This window comes from Pleurodeles waltl, chromosome 2_2 (genome assembly GCF_031143425.1).
Source record: "Pleurodeles waltl isolate 20211129_DDA chromosome 2_2, aPleWal1.hap1.20221129, whole genome shotgun sequence".
Taxonomy (NCBI): Eukaryota; Metazoa; Chordata; class Amphibia; order Caudata; family Salamandridae; genus Pleurodeles; species Pleurodeles waltl.
In genome coordinates, this window is record NC_090439.1 from 642,684,498 (window position 1) to 642,701,655 (window position 17,158).

Here is a 17,158-nt window from a genome sequence, read left to right on the forward strand (position 1 = left end):
GGCAGTTGACGGCTTTTGACCTTCCACTAGAAGTCAGTGACGTTATTTTGGTAGCCAGGCGCCCCTCCACCAAAACAGTATACGCCTGCCGTTGGCATAAATTTGTGGCACGGTGTACCAATAAATCTGTTGATCCATTCTCTGCTCCTCTTTCTGAGGTCCTTTTGTTCATTCTTTCTTTAGCCCACCAGATCTCTTCTTTGGGTCCCCTTTAAGGTTATTTATTGGCTATTTCAGCCTTTCTTAGGTTGCCTGATCAGCTTTCACTCTTTAAGTGTACTATTGTTAGTTGATTCCTTACAGGTCTCACCCATTTGTTTCCTCCCTCTCCATTAATCATGCTTCAGTGGGACCTCAATCTGATGCTTACTTTCTTAATGTGTACTTCCTTTGAGCCGATGCACAATTGTCCATTGCTGCTCGTTACTTTCAAAACTGTTTTTCTTGTCGCCATCACTTCCGCTCGCAGAGTGAGTGAGCTTCAGGCTCTTTCTTCCAGGCCCCCATACTTGTCTGTGTACCCTGACAAAGTGGTGTTGCGCACTAAGGCTTCCTTCCCAAAGCCGTTACACCTTTTCATGTAGGCCAGTCTATTACCTTGCCTATGTTTTACACACCTCCGTATTCTTCTCATGAGGATGGGAGACTCCACCGTCTGAATCCAAAAAGAGGATTGGCGTTCTGTCTCAATCATACTAAAGATTTCTGGGTGGACAATCAGCTCTTCATTGGATATGTGGGTGCGAAGAAAGGAAATGCGGTGCAAAAATGTACCATCTCTCGATGGGTGCTTCTTTGCATCAAGATGTGCTACTCTTTGGCAATGAAGCAACCCCCTGAGGGCTTGCATGCTCATTCCACCAGAGCAATTACTGCTTCTACTGCGTTAGCATGTGGAGTTCCTGTCCTGGATATCTGCCAGGCAGCTACGTGGGCATACCTGCACATGTTTACTAAACATTACTGGCTGGACAGTCAGGTCCGTAGGGCCAGCTACTTTGGTCGTTCAGTCTTACTGGACTTTCTAGTATGATCTTCGTTCGCAGCCCACCTCCGAGGATGGCATTGCTTGGGTATCTATTCTAAGGTAAGGAATCTGTAACTATAAGTCTCTATCAGATGCACCAGTTATTTACTTTCAGTAACAATATATCTGGTAAAGACATATTCTAGTTGCAGATTCCTTACCAACCCACCCTTTCTCCCCGCTTGCGAACTGATTTCTAGGGGCAGGACTTCCCCATTCAGGGCCTTAGCTCTGGCACACCAATTTCAGTGTTGTTTGTGGCTCTGCGCATTGGCATGGAAAGCCGTGAAAAGAAACTGACGTCAATGCTCTGAGGCGGCATCTATGTACTACTCCCGAAGTCATCACGGCGACCACGATGCCAATGATGTTCGTGGAGTCGACCGAGGCCACCTACCGACACGCAAGGGTATTGCTCAAAGAAAAAATCTCCGGATCCATTCTGATGCCTGGGGAAAAATTCTAAGGTTAGGAATCTGCAACTAGAATATGTCTCTACCAGATATATTGCTTCTGAAGGTAAGTAACTTGTACATTCCTACAAGTGTGACAATTCAAACTATTCCAGGCCACCAAACCTTTAAGAATGGCTTGGGAGGCAGGCATTAATCATTTGAATTTTTATTGAATTACCAAATAAAAGTTGTTCTGCTCATCTCTAAATTAGTCAAACCACACCATAATGTGGCAGACTGTCATAAGTGCAGGTGTTGACAATTAAGTGCCTGTGCCAATCTCTGGAAACCACCACCTCAAAATGAGTACTGTGCCCAGCCAAAGCACAATGGTGCTCTGTGGAGCTATAAATGTTTGTCATATGCGTAAGTTATGTAAATATACACTGCAATCCACATACAATATTTAACTTCCATGCAACAGGTGTATTTTTTGGGTTATTTCATAATTGACCGTATTAGAGGTTTAAAGAAACCAATTTGGTGGAACTAATTGAACAGCATAGACTTTTTTTTGATAACCAAATGTATTGATCTTAATAACAGTAGGAAAGCCCACTCGGAGAGCACAATGGGGTACATTTCGGATACAGCATGTGACAAACAAACAGCATCAGTTATAAGTTGGTGACAGTTACATAATAGAAAGCAGCAATAGGGAGATATAAAATTCTACCCGTTTGACCGCAGCCTCTTGCCTCACATATGGGTTTTCCTGCATCACACACCAGTCCAGTCCTTTGTGCCAATGTGTCAGGGTTGGAGGTGTGGGACTTTTCCATTTGGCCGCTGTATCTCATTTTGCTACCATAGTGGCTGTTCCTGGAAATGTCCTGTCAGCCTGGGAGCCCCGGATCCCTCCTAGATCCCCAGTAGCAGGACCAGCAGAGTGTGTGGGACCTCCCAACCCAGCACCTCAGTAAGTTCTTTTGTTATGTCTATCAGGTATTCGTGTATCACATTACATGACCACACCATGTGATAAAAATCAGCTGGGGCCTCTGAACAGTGAGGGCAAGCAGGGCTTGAGAGGAAACCTGTATGATGCAGTCTGGCTGGAGTAAAATATGTGCAATATGGGTAATAAGTTTGAATTAATCTCACCTGGATGAGATGATTATGACCTCAGGGACCATAATGGTTTCGCGTCAATCATCATCTTCCAGGGGGCCCATCCACCCTTCCTGATCCATTCCAAGGTGATCTAATGTGTTGGGAACATTAATATTTAGAGTGTGACAGATCTGTGATATGCCCCTCTTTCATAGCACGCCCATCAGGAGCTTGTCCTCCAATGGGTTGAACTCCGGGGTGGAGGTGTTTCGGGGGAATGGATGGCACGTGCGTGTCTAAGTTGTAAATATTTGTAAAATTGTGTGGATTTAAGGGTATATGCGTCCTGCAGTTTTTCAAATGAACATATGAGCCACAGACCTTACATCGCCTAGTTGTGTTATGCCGATAAGGTTCCATTTCCCAAAACCCTCCAACATAGCCACCTCCGTCAACCCAGGTGCCGTGCAACAAGGGGGTCTGGAGTGTAAGTTTAGCGCCCCAGTGTGCTTGTCGGAGTGTGGTCCTTCAAACAAGGAAAATCGTCTGGGTCACTACAGGGATGGAGGTTGGGATTGGGGAGGCATACAGCATCGCCATGATCTGGGGAAACCCTAGGGATGTCAACTCTAATTGGTAGGCCAGATCTGTCCATCCCCTGGAGAACCAGTCATTGATTACCAGGAGCTGGGCTGCCAGGTACTTGTACAGCATGGATTTAAAGACAGTGTACATACATTGTGGCACATACTGATCTTGCCACAGTGTACAACGTCATAATACCAGCACCAGTAGGAGCCATAAAAAGCAAAAAATCAACCACGTAGATAAGGTGGATTTCCGACACCCAGCCACTTTACTCAAAACACCACACCACCCAAGGCCCTGCCTGTAAGATATCATACCCAACACCCCTGGGTCCTGGTGGAAATGTCAACTAAAGAGGCCAGAGAAGGGAGGGAAGTCTGTAAGTAATGCCATGATTAGTATAATTATGGCTTAGTGATTATGAAGATTACGTATACTGATAATAGAGACAGTACAATGGTGTCCATCTTCCTCATCTTGATGCTTGCATGTGAGGTTGTACCAAGCCTGCAACGCAATTACAAGCTCTCAAAATACCTGTGAAATCATAAAAAATAGGACAACCTACAAGTGAACAGCCTGCAAGACACCAGCAACACAAGACTCCTGAACATCCAGTTGGTAATCAGAATAAAAGGTGTGGGGTAAAGCCCAAATGGTAACCTGACTAACTTGATCAAAGTCACCCAACATGCTTCTGCCAAGGAGGCCGCTGTACCTGTAGTAAAGAGACCATAAACCCCAGCTGAGGAGTCTGAATTAAGATAGGCCTGAACGAGAGCTAGCTGCATTCACCAGTTCAATATGGCTGTTGTAACAGTGATGTTCATATGATTCAAAATATTTCAGTCCACAATTATACTCACGACTCCAATGGCTTCTTGACTTCTTTTAGACTTCATTCTTATTCATTAAAACATTTTTATTTCAGGTATTTATAGAAATAGTATATAAGAATATTGTGTACGGCCAAACCTTGTTTTGTAGTCACCCGTTTCCTCCAGGCTTTTCAAAACATATTTCCCTGTGCTGTTATTTATTGTTTTCATAATGCGCATTCATCGCTCTCGAGTTATCCTGGATTGACAATTCTTAAACTCTGATTCTTTTTATATTGGCGATCCATGTCGTTTTCTTTTACATATGGAATTGTCCATCATTTATTTATGTACGTAGTAATGGTTGCAGGATGCCATGGCCTGAATGGCGAGAATACAACACTAAATTTATCATTTATAAAACTGGAGAAAACCCATTGCATCACACTTCCCTCCACCACCTTTGTATGTTCATTTTTAAAATTCTGACATTACTGCTGTGCAGGCTAGGTAGCCTAATTTAGGTAATCCACTGCTCTAGCGGTGAGTACCAGGGACTGGCTCACTTCTCACCTCCACAGGGCTTCGTCTGAGTCTGTATTGCCCTGTTCGAGGTATCACTGTCCTCTTGTGAACGTCTATCTATTGTTTAATTCAGCACATTTGATTTGGCCTATTGCTCTTACTGGTGCCATTCTCTGGTTGGGTGGTCAATGTTTTGAAGCCAAATTCATCTCCATCTTCAACTTCTCGTTTGAAGTGGTTGATGTCTAAGGCAGTTTCTTATTCATTTTTATTGGCCCATTTCCGTGCTTCCTTTGGAGCATCGAAGAAATAGGATTTACTGTCAGATATTACTCTGAAGCATCCTAGCAACAGAAACCCTGCCCTTTTCAGCCTCTCCTAGTCAGCGCTTTGCCGCAGTGAATTCAGCAAGTTGTTGTTACACAGCTAATGGTGAAGTCAAAATACAGCATAACATTTGTATTATCGACCATGTAGTGAGTGGCATGCGTTCCTGGCTTCACAGAGCAATGGATCTCTGCATCTGTAGTTCATATTCCGCAATATTGCTGGGCACAAAGGGAGCAGTACTTGAACTAAATGTGCCTTCTTAGCCACATAGAAGTTGGAAAGATTTTGGGATCCAACATTTGTCTCAACCAGTTCTCTATGTATGAAGTCACTTATGTTGCTTTTACTTTTTCAGACAGTCCAACCACACTCACATTATTGTGGCCGGAGCAGCACTTAGGGCCAGATGTAGCAAACACTTTGCGACTCGCAAACGGCGAAAATCGCTGTTTGCGAGTCGCAAATGCGTGTTTGCTATGTAGAAATGCATTTTGCGAGTCGGAACCGACTCTCAAAATGCATTTCCGAGTCACAAATAGGAAGGGGGGTTCCCTTCCTATTTGCGAGTCGCAGTGGTATGCAATTCCATTTGCGACCGCGTACGCGGTCGCAAATGGAGTCGCAGTTACCATCCACTTGAAGTGGATGGTAACCCACTCGCAAACGGGAAGGGGTCCCCATGGGACCCCTTCCCCTTTGTGACTGGACCCAAAAATATTTTTTCAGAGCAGGCAGTGGTCCAAGGGACCACTGCCTGCCCTGAAAAAATCCGAAACAAAAGGTTTCGTTTTTTTTCCTAAGTGCAGCTCGTTTTCTTTTAAGGAAAACGGGCTACACTTGGAAAAAAAAAAACTGCTTTATTTAAAAGCAGTCACGGACATGGAGGTCTGCTGTTCCCAGCAGGCCTCCATCCCCGTGAGTGCCCAGAGTCGCTATGGGGGCGCAAATTGCGATCCACCTCATGAATATTAATGAGGTGGGTCTTTGCGACCCCATAGCGACTCGCAGATGGTGTCTGAGACACCTTTCTGCATACCAAATTGCGACTTGCAATTTGCGAGTCGCAGGGACTCGCAAATTGCAAGTCGCAATTTGGTATATTGCTACATCTGGCCCTAAATGTCTTCTGCTCTGTATCGCCTGGATCTTACCCGTTTGATGATTTCTGCTCCCTGCTATTTCAGTTTTGTGGTATCTGGCTTAAAGGTCTTCAGTGTTTCTTTATTGTTCTTGCCTTCATGGCAGTTTTCGCTGATTAACTCTCAGAAGCTCGACATCCATGCTGGCATTACCTGTGTTATGTTCAACGATCTGTCTCGTAGCTGCCATTGCTGTCAGCATTCTGTATGACTTACATTGAGAAAGTTTCTCATTGGACTTTAGGTTCTTGTAGTTGTTGGTAGTGTCAGACTCCTTGCATGGTCCTGCAGTTTTGGGTGACTCTTCCTGGGTGGTACCCAGGCCGTGAGTCATTTTGGGTAGCCCGTTACTGGCCGCTTGAGCAGAAACTCTGAGTTCTCTCTTTTGAAATGTACATGTACTATCTTTATTCTTGCAAGCTGAGGCCTGAGTAGACCTGTGAGCCTGACCGACAAGTCTTCCTGGCATTCCCTTGCTGGACACTGCATGTGTTTATGTTGGCAGAATGTATCTTTCTGGACTTTCATGTGTTCTGTTCTGCAGCTCTTGAATAGCCGGTGCATACATTTATGTTACCAGAATATGAGTATTTTATGGCGTTGGTCATTTTTCTTTATGCCTTTGAATATTTTTTTCCCAGCAGGGCATTAATGGATGCTCATCACTTCAATTGTCTTGGCAAATCTTTTTCCTCCTACTCTTTCCCAGGGGCCGAGAAGAGAGCCTGTCATGCGCTGGGTAGGGGCTCTTAGGGGTGAGCAAACCAATTGCGGTCATTGGGGGTACCTCCCACCTACAAATTTTCTGATGTACCAAGTCCATTTCTAAGCCCCTACATTGCCCCATCCCACGTCTTAACCCACCCAGGCCCCGATTCAGAGTTTTCTTATCAGTAGGTCCCATCTTGATCAGCCGGCTCTTCTGACATGCATTATCCCACAGTTCAGGCCCTCTTCTCTTTTTGGGGCTAGTCAGAGGGATTCCTTTCCAGCTCCACTGATGCCTTTCTTTTTGTTCACAATGACCTTCTTCTCCTGGCAGGCTGTTTTAACTTCTTTCTTGTGGGCTGCTGCCTCTTGAGTCCATCAGAAAGGTCCGGTGCTGTCCAAGATCACCCACTACACTTGCTTTTATTTTCGTGTACCTCGCCCCGTTCTCAAAACCAGTGAAGAGGGCTCCAATTTGTGGCAGCTGGTCAAAAGCCCCAGTGATATGTTTCTTATTCCATTTGCTTCAGACACATGCCTATCCACATTCTCTGGTATGTGATGATATTCAACTGAGTAATCAGGAAAAGGGACATCTTGGGACAGGTGTATAAAGGTTTTTTCTGCAGTCAGAAACCATACTATTTGGTAAAATACAGAGTTTGCAATTGCAAAACCCCTTCTATTTTTGAAGTAACACCATTTTATGATTCAGAAACAATTTTCCAAATGGTAAAAAGGATTTAGACATCATCCTTTAAGGAATTTGGCCTAATCAAGCCACCATCCCTGTAGCTGTAGCCAATCACACAGGGTCTCAAATTGAGACCTGTCTAATGAATATTAACGAGTAAGGTCGTTAAGCAACACCCTACAATTCATTTTGTGATTCAACCTATTAGTACATTGGTCAGTTCCCAAAATAAAATATTGGTCACAAAATGTTGGTGTGTTTGTTACCAGTATGTTAACATATGTGACCCCTTATCTTTAAATAATCACAGTCTAATGATATGACAGCCAATAGTAGTCCATTATACATTGCTCTAATGCGTTGATCATGCACATACACTACTACTGTGTACACAAAAAGGAGATATTGTGTAATTTAATGGAGAGGTAGACATTTTCTAAAGTTCTTGAAGGCTTGGATGCACAGCCTTTTCCATAGCAATAAGAATACCCATTCTTCTCTAACGATACTCTTTTATTTAATTGGAGAGGCTATAAATATTTAGGTCAACAATGGAACAAGACATTTCTCAGTGGGCAGTGGAATACAGAAGAGTGCCAGTGTATTCACAGGCATCATGTTTAACTCTTTCAGTTGAATGTCTAGAACTACTTCCAAATTCCTCTCTAAAGGGGCACAAATTTGACTATTACTAGAAAGTCAACAGTACGCACTTTTCATCTCTCTATATGTAAGTCGCCATACTAATAAAATGATGTTTGCAAGTAAACAAAACGCCACACATGTACAGAGTATCTCCACCTTTCTGTTCAAGGGTACAAACATAACATTCTGTTTTGAACAGTTTAGTGAGTGGTATGACTTACATTAATCAGCTTGCTTTGCTCTTAAGCAGCTGATATGCTTTCATCAGTGAGACTAAAAATCAGGATTTGGAGATTTTTCTACATGCAGATTCTTTTTACTTTTGGTGACCATTCACTGTGTCTATGGTCACCCACTTTCCCCTTCTCACAGGTAAGAGGAAAGTTGGTGACCATGCAAGGTGCTTGAAACATTTACAAAGTCAGGACCTAATGGGCATTCATAAACACTTGTCAAGGCCTTTCCTGTCCTGGACACGTATATTTTCTCATGCAGACAGTAGGAATGCGTATTGAAAAAAATTAAAATGTAATGCAGCACCCCTATATGAAATGTGGATGTGAGCTATGAAGTTCTGAACCTGGAAAAATGGACCAAGCAAAAGTAATTAACCTAATGCACATGCCTGCAAAGAATCAGGGCTTCTGTGATTTCACACAGTAGATGGGTAGAGAATCCATGCTGCTGTAGAGCAGTTGTTGGCCCCGCTGATTAATACTGTTTTGAATTTCCAAGGTAAACAAATAGGGGGCATGGTCAAGCCAGACATGGAGTGAGAGGTTGAATTCTCCTGCTCTCACCACTTTTTCTGTTCATTACTGCATCCTCAACTGGAGCATCTTTGTTTCCTAACTCACCCTTCAGATTCCAAGAGCTGTTTTGGATCAATCCCTTCGAGACCAGAAGACAGTGAGCTCCATACACACTGTTTTGGACCAAGACTGAGACCAGCCATGCAGGCCTAGCAGAGTCACACCCACCATATTGAGGGCTGCCTTGGCCCTCTCTTTCAGCAACTATGTCCTGCACCATTGCCGGTGTCTCAGTGAGGCAAACCTTCTATCAGGCTGCATTCAATCTATTGCAACAGTCATTGGGCGTCCCTGCAGCATGCTGGGCAGTGTACATCGAGGTTGGTGGACAGACCCCTGCCTCTCAACCTGTCCTGGGGCTTCTCCCATTGCGCCAGCCCCAATGACAGCCTGAGCTTCTTCATTCTTGTGCGGGACCGGCACTTGGGCTATAAATCTTCTCTCTGCAGCATGGTGTACAACTGCACTTCTTCTCACTTGCAACCTGGGTGCAAAGAGTGGGAGGCACCAGCGATTGACTGTCGCATGGACAAGGGTCTGCGCTTAGAGATGAATGGATGGAGGGAGAGACTCGCACACATAAGCTTTATGGACTTCATTGTTGCCCTTACTAACTTTAGGGGCCTTCCTCATCATTGAACTTACAAGCAAGAGCTCACACAAAGGAGTGCCTGAGGTGAGTCTCTCAGCTCCTATATCAACTACTCAGTGGCTGTGAGTCACTTCTGGTCTGAGTGACTGTAAACCAATTCTTCCTGCAAACCATAATTCTAAGGGGACTCCATATTGGCACTTAACAACCACTTAGCTGACTCTTGACATGGACCTTGAGGTCTAGAGCCTCAAACTGTTGACTTCATTGCTCCTTTTAAAAATAAGGGGGGGGGGGCTTGCTGTTGCAGGGTTATTTTAGTGCTTAGCTTGGACACACTTATTTTAGCTTTGCGGCTTCGTTCTGTGCCCTTTTATCTAGTTTATTTAATTTATTCTTTTTTTATTATTCCAGCATAGCTTCATTTTAGTGTAGATGTTCTATTATTTATTATCAGCTGTTTTATTCATGCAGGAATTATTGGTTCTTTGCACAACATTTTTATCTTGTGTTCTGCCCAGGGTTGTATATGATAATCTATCACGTATTGCCTGTCTAAGACTACGATGACTACCTTACACAGAAAAGACGCATTATTACGTCAGGCCAGTCTCAGAACAACAACATGTTTTGTTATAAAACAATACACTGGCACAAACAAGGTTATAGGAGACATTCCAGTCAGCCATCTTACACAGTACCATGTTGTCACAGCTCTGCTGAAGCTGGCATAATTGCTCCAGCTACTTGGGAGTACTGCCAGAAGTTCACAGGCAAAAACACCCCTGGTTATTATTCAGGCATGGTGCTGAGACTTCCTTGCAGAGACTATTACGGGCAGATAAGAGCTAACACTGCTAAAGCTCTCATGTAGATCCTAGTAGTGCAGTTAGGGATTTTAGATTCCTTAGTGTGGCAAGATGTTGGGACTTTTGATTTGTTTTGTTTTCATGGTCACAATGACTGTGTTTGTGTTTTATCTTCCTAAGAATCTCAGTTCATGCCTTTTTACATAGAATGCAGTTGCTCCAATAAAATATATTCAACTAAGTCCTGCTTCTGTGATTTTCCACTCCCATCACACTGGAATATATGGACCACTGTTGGGGTGAAATACACACTGGGAAACTGAACTTAAAGCCTGCCTTCATGAAATTTGTAAGGAAGTCATGGAACTGGGCGATTGAATAGATGAATTGGAGCGATCAGTAGATGCTCGCTTGGATAATCAGGAAATGCTTCGGCATACGATTCAAACCCTAGAAGAACAGCAGCCTGAACTTAAAACAAAGTCAGAGGACTTGGAAAACTGGAGTGGGCTCAACAGTGTTCAAATCAGAGGCGTTCCTAAAGGTACAGAAGGAGAGAATATTCTGATCTTCACCAGAGACCTGCTTTACACTATCAGATAGCACCAGAGGCACCACCTCTCCATGTGCTAATAGAACTACGGCCAATTCAAATTGGGCTGAGGGTGCCACAAACATTTCTGTGAGGGCGAGGAAGCCATCATTTGCATTGTCAGGAGAAGGCAGACTTGATTTTTAGGTGGTTGACCATCCTGCTCAGGATCTCTGACCTATCACTCATGGGAAACCCAAAACAGAGACCTCTGCCCCATTACCGACCATCTGAGAGTCCACAAACTGAAGTATTGATGTAGCCACCCCTTTGGTTTGAATTTTCAGAGGAATGGCAAACATTGGCAAATCCATTCCCTCACTAAGCTTGAGTCTTTGCAGATCTGCCTCCAGACCCTGATCCTTGCAACAGTGCACACAGGTCTCAGGATAAATGCAAAGAGCTTCACCCTGTATGGTGTACTATATTCGGATGGTTGAGGTCATTTCGAACCAGCCCCACGTCCTCAAAGAAGGTCAAGGCTGACATCATCCCACAGCTAGCAAATATGAAAACAGAGTCCTCACAGAGCATCCACCCTGCAGGAGGGGGAGACCCATAGGGTTTCTTAAACAAGCAGAAACGAGGACACTGTGCTTTCCCCATCGGCTACTGTTGGTGAACCAAATGATGTGGTTGGGACGGGTTATGTTTACTGCTTTTCTCGTGTTTATATCTCTCTCACTCTCACTGTCAGGTAGGTAGGATTACATCTTGGTTCCCTCCCCCTTTCTTATTATTCTCGATTTGTGAAGGTCACACCTCTTTTAGGGGACCCGTTAGTAGGCTTTCCTCTTTTCTGGACATAGATCAGTCGTTTGACCCAGTTGGCCAATGATTTGGTCTTTTGTGTTGGATTTGGCTCCTTTTTTGCTCATATTCCCAATGCAACATTTGAGGAAGGTGTGGGGTCTGGGAGGGTGGAATAAACTATGGTGAACTCACAGGGATGTATGACACATGGCCACTCAAACTCCAATTGCTAAGTGTGCATGATAATAAGCAAAGACAGATTTGAAGGTATCTTTTACATCACTGTCCTGATATCCTCCTTTTACAGGAGACCCGCATATTTCAGAAAGATTATATTCACATGCGCCACCCGAAATACCCTTATCAGTACTTGGCTTCTCCTAAGGAAAAAAGGCAAGGTTGCCGTGCCCTGCAAGGCCCATATTGACAAATCATCAGTCACTTCACAGGGACAAGATGAAACTCAAGATTCAGAGGGCAGGGATCATGTTCACACTCCTAAAATCTATGCTCCAAACACTGCACAGGACTCTTTCCTTGGTACCCTGTTAAAGGAGCAGCTGAGGAATTTCTGGGGGGACGTGGTGCTGGTGGTATCCCATAACCTTGCTAGGGAACCGGTTTGAGAGGAACCAAAATACATCTCATGGAACAGGTGCAATGTCAGCCCTCCTTTAAAAGCAGATTAACAAATTGGGCCTTTTTCGACCCATCGAGGCACATGCACCCAGACCTCCAAGACTACCTTTATTCTCATGTTCATGCTTCCTACTTTAGGATTGATTATCCTTTAATCACACACTCACTCCTACAGACACTCACAGTGGTCAAGCTCTTCAATACTTGTTTTTGGATCACGCACATCTTAAACTCACTTGGTAGGGCGCCCATGTTGCTGCATAGTTATACACAGTGGCATCTTAAACCAAAGAACCCCGCCTGCTTGAAAATAATCTCACCTCTGAAATTATGGCCCTAGAATGATCAGATAAACACACCCATTTTAAACAAAAGCAAAGCAAGTTGGGCATTTGAAGGGGTCAGCTCAGATCTTACAGGATCACCCAGGTGAAGCGTTCACTTTTCTCACTGAAAAGGACTTTTATGAAAGGTGGGCATGTTGTTGGCATGCAATAAAGTAGTCTGGGAAACAGCGGCCATTCAACGATTTCTGTAGATCTCTTCACAGTCAGGAGGATGAATACCTTAAGGACATTTATGAGTACATGACTTCCTGTGAATGTACGCCTCTGGAATTATAAGAAGTTCTGATAACATCTGAAGAAATTCACCTGGCCCACAAAGCTTTGCCAGCAGGAAAAGCTCCGGACTGGGTGGTCACCTGGTGGACTTTTACCGAGCATGTTTACCACTCCTTAAAGACCACTTCACCCCTGTTTTCAACTCCTTTAATCAATCCACAAGCCTAACCCTATCAGTGTGCTACCCCGAGATCACCTTAATACCTAAACCAGGTACACATCCCATTAGCAGCACATTTTATCAACCCATTGCACTTCTAAATACTGAGGCAAAGCTCTGCACCAAAAATCTCGTGCTCAGACTGCAGTTCCTTCTGTGCACCTGGTAAACCCAGACCAAGTGAGCTTTACTCGCAATTGCCAGGGAGCTGACAATCTTAGATGCTTTGCCCACCTGATTGAAAAAGCTCATAGGCTTCACATTACTTCTCTGTTCCTCTCTTTCGATGCAGAGAGAGTGTTTGATTGGGTTAACTGGGCCTTTCCTAGGGTGGTTCTACAAAAGATTCAAATTGGCACCAAGATAATAAACAAAATCTTGGCAGGGTACACATTCCCTACCGCATCTATTAGACTGCAAAAATAAAAATTGTACCTTTATCTTGTGAGCTGGACAACAGCGTGTGCCCAACAAACTCCTCATGCTCAGAGTGGATGTTCGAGGATAGCAAAATGTCTTTGCTGCATATGGACCCTGATGTGATTTGTAGACCGCTCTGGGACATAGTCTGGCTTTCTGGTCAGGGTAGAACGATGAGCGCATGTATAGCTACCCCCACCAGAACAGTCCCTTCCTCAATTCACTGCCCCCATTAAACTTGAGAGGGACATTAGGCAGACATGTGCCATCTCCCCTTTGATAATTGTCCTAGTGATTGAGCCCCTGGCCATACATATCAGAAACTCACTTAAGATAGAGGGGATCCCTTCCAGAGATCGCATCTATAAAGTGAATTTGTTTGCTGTCAATCTTCCTTTTGTCCCTAACAAACCCCTTCTGAAACCTTACCAGAGCTGATCTCCATTTTGGAAACAATTGAATGGGTTTCAGGCTTCAAAATTAATATGGACAAGTCACAAGCCCTAAATCCAAATCATAAGATCCAGCAGCTACAATCCTTGGACATCTTCTACTGGTCTGAGAATCGTAAAGGCATTCTATATGGTCTTAGGTGATGGTGACCACTATATCTGTTCTGGCTAGATGGCATAATTATTATCAAAATTAATGTTCTCCCAGACTGCTATATCTGTTCCATTCCCTCCCTACTCTCATCCCAAGTTCTGACATGAAGATTCTCCAAAAATAAAAATTGTACCTTTATCTTGGGAGATGGACAGCCCCGCTTGCCAAACAAACTCCTTGTGCTCAGAGTGGATGATCCAGGATAGTGAAATGTCTTTGCTGCATATGGACCTCAGCGTGGTGTGTAGATAGCTCTGGAACTTAGGGCCTCATTATGAACATGGCAGTCCAGACCACCATGCCTGCAGTGGCAGAAATTACCACCATCGGAATCTTGGTCTGGACCACCATATAATATACAAGGGAAGACTGCCACAGGCGGCCCTCTGCCACCGCCAGACTTCTGCGGACAGGCAGCATGACGATGGCGGATTTCTCTATCTGACAGGGCAGCGCTGCAAGCAGGGAAAGGCTGGCGGAAGGGGTGCTGCGGTGCCCCCCTGGGGGCCACTACACTGCCCATGCAGTTGACATGGGCAGTACAAGGGCCCCTGTGCACAGCCCCAGCGCGCAGGTCACTGCCCCATTTACGGGCAGTAATATGCTCGACTGCTGCTGCTGCACCCGCCGCACTGCGGCATTGACGACAGCTCCATGTGGAACCATCGGCAATGTCCAGGCCCAGCATTCCGCTGGGCCGGCTGGCGGTAACAATGTTTCCATCCGCCGGCCCAGTGGAATGAATAATATAGGGCCGACTGGGTCTTCTAGGGGCTGACAGTCTATGTTTACACTGCCAGCATGATCACGGTGGGGGATCCCGCGGTGTTCATAATGAGCCCCTTAGTCTTGCTTCCTTGTCGAGGTAGAACGAAGAGTGCATTTATAGCTAACCTCACCAGAACTGTCCCTTCCTCAACCCACCCCTAGCAACAAACCCTGACGTTCTCCAGCATGGCAACCTAGAACATGTGCTGAGTGGACAGACAACAACTGTAGGACCCCAAGCAACCTTTTCCAGTGCCCAAATGTAAAATAAAATGGAACATTGGGAAATGTAAAACTCCCGCCTTCAATATTCACAACTTTGCATTGGCCATTATACCCACTAAATGTCTTGGCAGCTATGAGGCCCCTCACCCACTTTGAAAAGTTAATTGGCTCTTTTGAGGGTTTCAAAAGGTGTATATATTGGACTTATAGGGCAATTCAAAAATCCGAACAAGTGGTTAAGCACCCATACCAAGCCTGTTGGGAAAGCAATTTACGGCTGACAATCCTTCATCAGAAATGGGAATGGGGAGAGAAATACCCAAAATACACAAGAGTATCTCAATTAAGGAATCATCCTAAACCAATGGTACCTGATTTTGCTGAGGCTGGCTAAGATGTACCCTGCAGCTTCCTTGATTTATTGGCAGTGTCACCACATAACAGGGGACTTTATACATATCTGGTGGTTCTACATGGTCATTAAGACCTACTGGAAGGAGGTCCTGGGACATATCAAGGGGACGATATAGTATCCCATCCCAGCCAACCCATGTACTCAAATTCTGAGATGTAGACTGCACAAATTGGTGGGCATGACCCACTCGGACTGGGCTTTGACTTGAGCTGCTAAGCAACTGATCACCCTCTATTGAAAAAAATCAGAACTTCCTCCGAAGGATTCATGTTTTAATAAACTATGGTTACCCCTTGCTGCAGAACAGATACACACATTCTCCTACATGGAAAGTAAATTGTTAACCCATTGGCAACCACTAATCGATTACCTCTCTTTTTCTCAGGTGGCTCGCTGAGGATGAAGAAGATGGACAAACTGTGGTGCAGCTTCTCATTTAGGACTGCCCTATTCAAACTAACTATCGTTTTTCAAAAATGCATACCATGCTCTCTTTTTCTTATGGGTGCTTCATACAATTCTAATGAAACTGTCTGTATGCAGTGAAAAACAAGCTCATAAATCAAACTTTTCAATTGTCTGCGGTGAATCCTTGAGCTCTCAACGAGGCAAAGACTACTCTAGACCAACAAGACACCAGGTGGACAAAAATGATCAATTCTTCTGTCACACTCTGTATTTCACCGAACACCTACATGATTCCAAATTCTCTAAGGTTCATCACTTTTTATGTACCGCATAACCAATGACGAATAGTTAACGTGATTGCATGTATTTGTGTCTGGCTAAGTTGCACTTGTTATCACGAAAACGCTGAAATAATAAAATCTATTTACAGAGTTCTGCATCAAAATCAGTTTATTTTTTAGAATGTATGTTGAAATGAATGTACGCATTTGACGCTATGTATTCAGTAGTTATAATCACATACATTGAAAGGGTGTTTCTTTGTTTGATGTTATATATAAATTTCGTGTGAAATCGGGGCAAATGTCCGTTTTTTGAAGCGCGATCAGCAATACGTTGGATCAGATTTCATTGGCATTCACTGACCTCAGATTCTCATTACCCTTGGAATGGCAGTTGAGCAAAGTGACTTTTATAATCATTCCTCTGTGGCAATCATCAAGAGGGTGTATGGTCTAAATGAAGGTCAATATTTTTTTTTTCAAACAACCAAACTAGCACCATTGAATATAAATTCTTGTCAGAAGTCGGTTTTACTTTCCTAGTACGGAAACTCCCCCCTTAAATGAGCAAACAAGTAGGGATTCTGCTGGGCTGATGTTAACCGTAACAGAAACGATCAATATTTATAATAAAAATTATTGGTATCACAGAAGTTGTGTTTTCTGTGATCACTGAGCACCAGCATATATCTCACAAAGCCTGCCTCATCCAGCCTCCCCCGAACTGGTCCAACAATGCATAAGTTAGTGTCTTCGGATTTATTGTTATTAATATTGTAATACTCCAGTCCCAGGCAGATCATATCAGCTGGTGCAACACTTGAACCTCCCTGAATTTTCCCTAAAGGTCAGTCTCACAGATCTGTATCTTTGAAGGCTCCACGTGGCTCAACTACTTTTTGACATTGAGTCTTTTTCAGCATTTTTTAGCGTTTGAGAGATTGAATTAACAACTTGATCAATGGAGAAATTTAAACCCTAATACCGTGCAGCAAGACATATAAATTTAAATGTGTACACAGCTGTAAAACCGGATTGGCGGCTGCAAAATCTTTGTTAGGACAAATACCGGC

The 17,158-nt window shown here is 44.0% G+C and overlaps 1 protein-coding gene across 1 annotated transcript in view; it reads left to right on the top strand.

Annotated features, from left to right (window-relative positions):
- Nucleotides 1–16,204, top strand: part of LOC138273698 (lipoxygenase homology domain-containing protein 1-like) — a 504,427-nt gene extending 488,223 nt beyond the window's left edge. Inside the window, exon 12 of the mRNA XM_069218898.1 lies at nt 15,782–16,204. Coding sequence (XP_069074999.1) covers nt 15,782–15,836 — 55 coding nt within the window. The 3' untranslated portion in view covers nt 15,837–16,204. The remainder of the gene's footprint in view (nt 1–15,781) is intronic.
- The last annotated feature ends 954 nt before the right edge of the window (nt 16,205–17,158 follow it).